Raw genomic sequence first — 9,052 nt, forward strand, 5'->3', positions numbered from 1 at the left:
AGAGCCTTCCATATCTTCTTTAGCTAAATTACTGTGCTGGAGATCCAAAGACAGTGAGTTTTCCTAATGGGCTGTAACTCTAATGTGTTCATTAGCTAAAATGGACTTGTATAGCTCCCCCTCTGGGGCATAATTTTATACACTGATGGCTGTTTTACTTTTACACACAGTTAACTATAATCTCTATGAAGGGACAAACACCAGCGCACCTTTACAAAACACTCCTCAGAGGATTGTCTGCTAAACTAGGATAAAATAATGGTTAATCCAGGGAGAGAACTGTAATGTGACAACGATAGGCCCACAGTGTCAGGTCTTAAAGCTCACAGGAATAGCTGCCAATTCTTCTGTTCCTTATGTGTCAATGCAGTTACAACAGCATTTCCACCTTCTTCAGTTTGTGATAATAGGACACATTTTTCTAATTGGAAATATTCACTGTTTTACTAACTCTTTGTCAAGACTTTGTTGAAGATTCAGGTCTGTCAAACTGTCCTACTCTAAGTTAGAGGACTGGGTGAAAATGCCACGTATTTTACAATTTATACCCCTAAATTGTCAAAATGCATGCAGTAAATAGCATCACCGAACAGATATCTCCCCAAAATTAAGATAAATTCCATGCTGACAGGTCATTTCTGTATCTCCTTCTACATTGCAGGTTGAGCCGCTCAGGTCTGTAGACCCCTACTGATCAGAGAAATGTACTAAGGACAGCTTTTCAGTGACCATGAAAGGGTTAGGAGCCAACCGCAGCCGTCACCTGTCTGATTCCTGTGAACCAGCAGGATGTCCCCAGAAGCCGCTCTGCCCCTTGACCTCTGACCCTCACGGCTCTTTTCTGATGAGCCCCACTATAAATCACTATGCCACACTGGACCCCCATCTCCATCACTTCCCTCCTACCAGCCCCACTCCCCTGACCCCTGACTGCCTATTGCCCTTCAACCAAATGTCCAACAGCAGCACCTTCCCTCGTCTCCACTTCAGTTCCCAGACTGACCCAGTTGACTGCTCCCAGAGCTGCATCACAGCTGGGGGTGGCGCTGGGCAGGGCAGCAGGGCGGGTACACTGTCCACCTCCATGTCTATGGGTATGGGCTTGGGCCTTGGTCTTAGCGGTGCCCCCATGATCACCAGTGGATCAGCCACTATTTCCTCTGCAGCAGCAGCAAAGATGAATCGGTTACCCTCCAACCTTTTGGATCAGCTAGAGAGGCACCTGCCCCTGCAACGTGACGGCTTCAGTACACTGCAGTTCCACAGAGGACGTATGTCCAAGCAGCGCAGTGAGAGTCCAGGACGTATACGCCACCTGATGCATTCTGTGCAGAAGCTTTTTGCCAAATCCCAGTCCCTGGAAAGCTCTGCAATCAAAGGGAGTCTTAATGGCCGCACTGCTGGAGGTGGCACCGTGGGGGCTGGAGAGGATGGGACTAGACCAACCCGCAGGAGCAAGAGTAAAGACAGGGCTAAGACTGAAGGGCCAAAGCAGAGATCCAGGCCCAATGCACTAGGCCTCTGGAGCTCAGATGATGCCCTGGACACTGACACTACCAAAGCTGGCACTATCGCTGTAGGTTACCGTAACCCACTGAGCATGATGACTCTTGGCAGGGCAGTGTCAGACAGCCAGGCCCCTCCCAGACATATCCCACAGGGCTACAACACCATTTCTGCACATACGCTCAAGACCTCGAAAAGCAGCAGTGACCTCAAGTTGCTGGCCTGCCCAGCCATGCAGGTGGGATCAAAGGAAGAGGAGGGCAAAAACAGGGGAAGTAAGGAGGGCACACTGGTGAAGAGGGGCTCTTGGTCCACTCTGACCCTTAGCCAGGCCAGGCAGGTGTTACAGAAGGGCTCTGCTACAGTCAACCGGACCTTGCTTAAGTCCAAATCGTGCCACCAGGATTTGGCACACCAGTACCTCCAGGTAGGAGGACCAGTGAGTATTCATCTTCATCAACATTCTTTGAACCAGAGTTTGGGTCAATATTCTTAGAATTTCTTCATGGTATATTGGATTTATTTATCTTTGTTAAGCCCTTGAACTATCCTGCTTTGCTTGATAATGAAATTAGATTTGGCCCTCACTCTCTTTTTCATATACACTTTATCCTCTTAATTTAGTCACTTTGGTAATTTCTTTATTTCGCTCCACAAACCATTATATTCATCCTGAACATACTTTATTCTCTTTAGTACCATTGCGGCACCTGTCCAAAATTATGTTATGAAGTTATGCAAATCATACAAAACTATGAAATACATACAAAGGATGACACCAAAAATATCTGGATACTTGGTTTTACAGTCTCACACGAGCAAGTACTGTATGTCTTTATAATGCAGGTTCCCCTGGGGGACTGGTCAGGAACTTTGGGTCGTGGGCGGGCCAGGGGAACCGAGATCCCTTGTCGAAGGATGCGCAGTGGCAGCTACGTGAAAGCCATGGGAGACCCAGAGGAGAGTGAGGACTCAGAGGGCAGCCCCAAACCCTCCCCCAAAAGTGCAGCCCGCCGTCAAAGCTACCTGAGGGCCACACAGCATTCTCTGAGCGAGCAGCAGCCACCACCACCCCAACGCAAGTGAGTCCCACAGCAAATTGAATCAACTTTATTTTACTGGAAATATAAGCTTGATTTTCATACTCATTGTTTTTCCATAGTTGATTTTATGCTCTTTTACATTACATTCATTGAATGGATTGAATAAGAAATAGGCAGAGGAAGGATATTGTTAAAATGCTTCACCAAAGTGATTAAACAAATATTCACTCAGTGTAAATGCCATGTCCCCAAAGGCAGTCACCAGGTGGCAGCATCTTGTCATGTATAACTGTCTGGATTTGCAGCGGCACACTGTCAAAGCAAGCTAATTTAGGTTATCCATAAATCCACCACTGTAGCATAATGGGAAGAAATTGTTCAGCAAGTAACATAATCATCTTTATTTGGTACAAAAGAAAAAGGAGATGAAATATTTTGCCATGTGTTTTACCCCTACATCCACACGGACAGGCCTCGTTGCTACGCTCTCATGCGGGAGGATTATCTGTGGTCTCCACTACAGAGTGCATGCTCTATGCAGCATCTGAGGTCAGTGTTATCCGGAGACAGGCAGTGTGGACCTCCACCCGCTCGCATATGTCCTACCACCACTACCCACCACCTTCTTTCTCTAACTTTCCTAGTGCTTTGCCCCTCTGCCCCTGTTCCATCTATTACCTTGCAGGTACCCTGAGTGGTGTGTTAGTTCCTTAATGTTACTTGCTCCCTCACGTCTTGATCTCATAATATATTAATTTTCCATGGCAATCACTCCACCACACCCCTTGCTTAATGCGCACACATCTTCACTAAAAGCAGATGTCAACTGGGCAACCCAGAACAGAGGAAACTTGTCAAAGGTTTCCCTATAACAATAAGAAGGACAATTTAAGTGATTCTATTTTTGCATTTTTATTCATAACTCGTTGTTTCCTCTGTGCTGCTATTTTGGACCCTTGCACACTTCACTATCCACTCATCTCAATGGTATTTAACATTAAAATACCGTGGGGAGGGTTTTGGAGTGTGACTCAAAGCATCCACTGGATATCATTAACCAAAGAAACCCCCACTTAACTCAGCCTGTGGTATTTGAGAGGCTCATTTTACTATTCACTTCCACAGCACTCTACCGTCCCTGAAAGAGTTATCCACTAACCGGAGCCTTGATAACTTAGACTGCCTGATGAGCCCAGTGGACACGCCTCCACGACACTGGAACAATGAGTTCAACCAAGGCTTTGCTACACTGGGCAGAGGCATAGGCACTCAGGTATGTCTACTATCTAATCACATGTGTCCCTGTATATTGATATGTTGTGGCTTGTCACATTATTATTTGCTGGCAAAGATTATTTCAGTCCCATTCGTCCATTAAATTCATTTTCCTGCTTGCATGCAGGCTACAAACACCATTGTTCTAGAGTTTCAGTCAATCAACATCCTCATAAAAAAATGCTCAGTATAATTTATCTGTGTAAAATGTTAACCTGTGTACCATACAAAAATTAAAATCCCTTATCTTACTTGAAAATACTGTACAGAAAGCATAATTATATGTGCTTTCAATCAACTCAGACAAAATAATCAATGAGGAATCAAGAGACATTCATCAGCATCTCCCTGCAATTTTAAAGCCATAGAGAAAGAACATTTAAATGTACGTATGGCTGCTGCAGACTGCTCAGTTGGTATTATATGAATATGCCAGCAGAGACAGGAAGATTAAAAATACTTGAGAGTAACAGAAGAATATCAAAGTGGGAAATAGTTGCAAAAATTGAAATGCCTTCATAGCCCATAGAGAGGCAATGATAACAACCGCTCCTTTGCCCACAAAGCTTTCACTTTAATCTTATGTCTCAGGGATTCAATTTAGCTCAATATGAGAATAAAATAAAATTAGAGGAAAGTATTTGTGGATCATAAACCACACAGTTTATATCTGATGGATTGTTGTGTTTATAGAAGCCTCAACAATATGAAATTGAAAGTAAAGTGCTAAGTTTTAACTGTGAGTTGGTGGATGATGACTTGTGAGTCAGAAAAGGATGGATGAGTGTGAAGATGTTTTGTCATCAAGATTTGATAAACAGAAGATATGATGAAAGGCAATGGCAAAAAAATGGATTTTCTTTTGATGCATGAATCACATTCATGCAGTCTACTTGCCTTTCAACAGTAGATAAGCTGCATTAATACACAAGACTGGCACCTATACCTCTTACAAAGTTATGGAAAAAAGTCCCTGCGTGCTGAATAAACAGAAATCCCATATCGGCCAAACCTCTGAATAACTACTACTGCTGTTTTCGACCAGTTTTTCTAAGAATTTGGCCACACTGTCTTTCTACAGGATCTTGCAGCCCTCCAAAAGCATATTCAATCACTTACCTACTGCATGCATGCAGCCGGTCACTTTAAACCTCAGCACTGATTCACCATTTCAGAACGTGTCTAGTGTCAGTACTGATTCTTCTTTTATGCTGGCAATACGAAGATATTCAAGAGAACATTTTTCTCAGATTTTACACCTGTGATAAAATGGAGCCATTGCACCATGTATCCACACCTCTAATCCTCTCCAAAATGCTCTGCCACACCAAATTGGTCTTAATTTCCACTCACAGGTGCAGGGCTAGTAAATGCATGCTCTGCGGTCCCCACCCTCGGTATGCCAACCTGCACATGTCCTTTCAGGTATGCGGGCAGGGCTATGGGCGCCCAATACCACACTGTGAGGGAGAATCGCAGGCAATGGAGGCTCTGGATCTGCCTGCTGCTACGTGCTTCCGGTCGCGCAGTCATAGCTACCTGCGGGCCATCCAAGCAGGCTGCTCCCAGGATGAAGATACAGCATCTGTGGACTCAGACTCACCACCACCTACCACCACAGGCTGTATCTATAGCTCCAGCACCAGTGAGTACCACTAAGGACAAGGAGGGACAAAATGGTCAAATATATCCTTTACATTAAAAAGGTGTTGATTAAGAGGGAGGAAAGATATACCACTTAACTGAATAACATCTACATATGCATTCACAGTAGGCTGTAATGGTATAGTCTTTGGAAAATATAATACATATCTATGCAAAAAAGGGATTTGCAGAATACACAAATGTGATGAATTGGGAATTGTCCTCTGAAGGGAGATAGGAAAATTCCTGCCTATCCCTCAGATATGCAAATCAGAATTATAAGCACCTTTACTCAGGCACTGTAGATATACATGTACAGACCTCAGTGTGGTTGGCGCTAAAAATATAATACAGGGCAGAAGTCACAATATATAATCTAGAGGAAGACAATAAGACAGTAAAACGCCCATATAGAGTGCCGTACATCCATAGTATCTTGTACTTTTGATATTTGTGCAGTCATTTCCCCACCAAGATCAGTTTCATCTCGTTATGCTCTTTTATGTTATGGTCTTTTTGTATTTTGTTCTATGTTTGTTTGATTATTCATGGGACATCTCTGAGTTCGCAGTGTTGAAAACTCTGGAATGCAAAAAAGTGAAATACATGAGAATATGTTTATTGAATCAGAGATACTTTTTTACACAGTATGACTACTAACACAATTGTTGCATGCAGTCTCTGTTAACATGCTCAGTTACATGTGCAGTTTTTGAATGAAGATCTGCCTTTATGAAGGAAAATACATGAAAAAGACACTCCGACAGCAACAATTAAAGGGACCAAAATGGTAATGTGATCCTAGCGTGCACAGAACTCCTCCATATGTGTGAATGAATCTAGTCTTTTTGGAGAACAAAACAACCCAAAACCCATATTGCCCAAGGCTAAAAGGCTTCACCACACTGTTGATCAGTGAGGAAACCAGTGCATTTTTCATGTAATTGTAGTAACTGTGAATATGAGTTTTCACTCCTTTTCAATGGTTACATTTAGCTTTCTGATTTTGACCCCCCATCCACCCACCAAAAAAAAAAACAAACTTTGAAGCCAAGGGGGGTGTGATGTTCAACTAATCCTAACTTATGTTTGCAGAAAAAGAAAAAAGGATAGAGCGCTACTAGAATCCCCTTCACTGGTGCTCATGGAGTATATGGGGAAAGTAATGAAAAAAGGAAAACTTATTTTCAGTTATTAAATGAGGTTTACTGGGTTGAGGCTAGACTCTCTATCAGCAGCACACAAATAAAATGATGCTTTATAGCTCGTTTAGAAGTACAGTGTGAGCAAACACAATTGCCGGCACATTAATTACAAAAGAAAAATGAAAAATATATTTATTTTGCATACCCTTTGTTTTGACATACCCCTAATTTAGCTGTCTCTTATAGGTCTATTAGAGATATCCTGCTTGGATGGAGAGAAATGAAATAAAATATTCCATATGAAAATTATGTTGAATATTGCAGAAATTGCAGGCACATTTATAGGTTATAGATGTTGTCAGGATATGTGATTAAAGAAGAAGAAGAAGAAGAAGAAGAAGAAGAAGAAGAAGAAGAAGAAGAAGAAGAAGAAGAAGAAGAAGAAGAACACCTACCATTGCACATTTTCAAGATTTGCAATGGTAAAATAAAATATATATGGTTAATACAACCCTTGATTTGAAGTAGAATTTAAAGTTCATGGTCAACATGATGTTTACGGATGGAGGAGGATATTATGGTCGGTTTGGTATTAGTTTACATGGTGCCTGCATCGAAGTATCACAGTGCCTCAGGTGTCGGATTCCTACAATGGATCGAGGATTTCTGGCAGCTAGATATGGCCAAGAAAAGGGAAGCGTTTCTTCCCGCGGCGTTGTATTTAACACAAATGAAACGCACCCATCGTGACGCACGTTCACAAACAAGGACATACAGAGATTTCAACCAATCATCGTCGTCTTCGGTGAGTTCGAGGACCAGAAACCACCAATCGTCTTTCCGACCGTTGTTACTGAGAAAACGTGGACTCCAATCCTCATTGTCAAGGGCGTGTTCTACAAATCTTTTCTTCAAAGCGTCGTTGTGTATCTGACGGCAAGACATTGTAGTCTGTCTAGCCCTGCTCTGCCCCGCTCAGCAGTATCTCATGAATGAAGAGAAAATAAGGATTTTTGAGACACTCCGAAGAAAGTAAGGCTTTCTTTGTCATTTTTTCTGACTGAGCGTTTGTGTTTTGAATTGACTGTCGTTGTCAGCGAGCTAGCCACAGCGAGCTAACGGGAGCTAATGTTAACGATGGGTTGGTTAGCTAACGTGGATGAAGAAAGGGAAAGAACCATCTGGTTAGCAAGCTAGCGAAGCTGGTATCCAGGCAAGGTGGCTGGTGATGGTAAGACTAGTGGCAACCGTTAGCAGCGTCTCATTGTTAGCCTGCTAACATCATTACTCTGTTTTGATCGGTACAGATGTTAACGGCAGTCTACGTTAAAACACCTATCGCTATTCGGGTGACGATGTGAGTGATAGCACGAGTTAATCCCAGCGTTAACTAAAACGTCAAGAGTCGTCTCGACAGCTCGGTCTGGTTCGGCTAACCAGGCTCTGGTTCGTGTTAGCGGTTGTCACTGCAGAGGTATCGCTAGCTAATCTTAGCAAATGTAACGTGGTTAGCTAGGTTACATAGTCAGCTACGCCCTGCCAACAAACCCATTGATACACAGCTTGCCTTAGTAACGTTAAAGGTGCGCTGACACGGACCGCTCGGAAGACAATAAAATGATAGACGCACTGGGAAGATTTACAGACAAACACAAGTCTCAAGGCACGTTTCTTCAACCTGACAGAGTGGGTGACTTGTAGCCATGCCAGTACTGGTAAATAAGTCTTATGGTGTTATTCCATATTATCTGAAGGCTAGTAGGATATAGATCCATTCGTTTTAACAGCATTCACGCCAGAATGTGACAGCGATGCCAGCACAAGGCACTGGGAGAAATTAGGAAAGTTTTATGGCCCTGTGTAGTTCTGACTTCTTATTTTACCACAGACTATGATTTTCCCAGGCACCACTACCCTATTTGTTATTGCTATTCGGTATTCATATTCTCGTGGCATGATTGTTAGCTGACCACATCAAAGTACCTCCTGGCATTTAAAAGTACCTGCCATAATGCAGCATATCAGCTGACTTTTACTAGGCTTTGATGCTTCTATTTTATCCTTTCAAGGTGCTACCAGGGTGTAGATTCAGTGACTCAATATTTGGATGCACTACCTTGCTAAATTATTTCACTGAACTTCATCAGATGGCATGCAAAGTGCAGTGGCTATTTTTGGTTAACAGTAGGTCCCCTGTGCCATTTTGATTCAGTAGCTACCATGTGGTAAGACCTGAGGACACAATCAATAATTTATCAGTTTCCTGCCCTGTGTTTACTGAAGGCTAGTGCTTTGCAGTTAAGCTGTAGGACTACCTCAAAAGACTTTTAGCCAGAGAAACACCACTGATAGGAGTGGATGCTCACTCAAAGACATGTAAGAGACATATATAACAGTACTACATCAATGTAGTTTATTATTATTTTTTAGCCTAATACA

The 9,052-nt window shown here is 42.8% G+C and overlaps 1 protein-coding gene across 2 annotated transcripts in view; it reads left to right on the plus strand.

The window, feature by feature from the left end:
* The first annotated feature begins 730 nt into the window (after positions 1–730).
* Positions 731–9,052, plus strand: part of dlgap4a (discs, large (Drosophila) homolog-associated protein 4a) — a 21,385-nt gene continuing 13,063 nt past the window's right edge. The window contains exons 1-5 of one of the 2 annotated variants that reach the window (XM_030055455.1): positions 731–1,933; positions 2,353–2,588; positions 3,021–3,098; positions 3,675–3,822; positions 5,250–5,469. In XM_030055455.1, coding sequence (XP_029911315.1) covers positions 731–1,933; positions 2,353–2,588; positions 3,021–3,098; positions 3,675–3,822; positions 5,250–5,469 — 1,885 coding nt within the window. The remainder of the gene's footprint in view (positions 1,934–2,352; positions 2,589–3,020; positions 3,099–3,674; positions 3,823–5,249; positions 5,470–9,052) is intronic. The other variant, XM_030055456.1, reaches the window with a different exon arrangement.

This window comes from Myripristis murdjan, chromosome 7, assembly GCF_902150065.1.
Source record: "Myripristis murdjan chromosome 7, fMyrMur1.1, whole genome shotgun sequence".
Taxonomy (NCBI): Eukaryota; Metazoa; Chordata; class Actinopteri; order Holocentriformes; family Holocentridae; genus Myripristis; species Myripristis murdjan.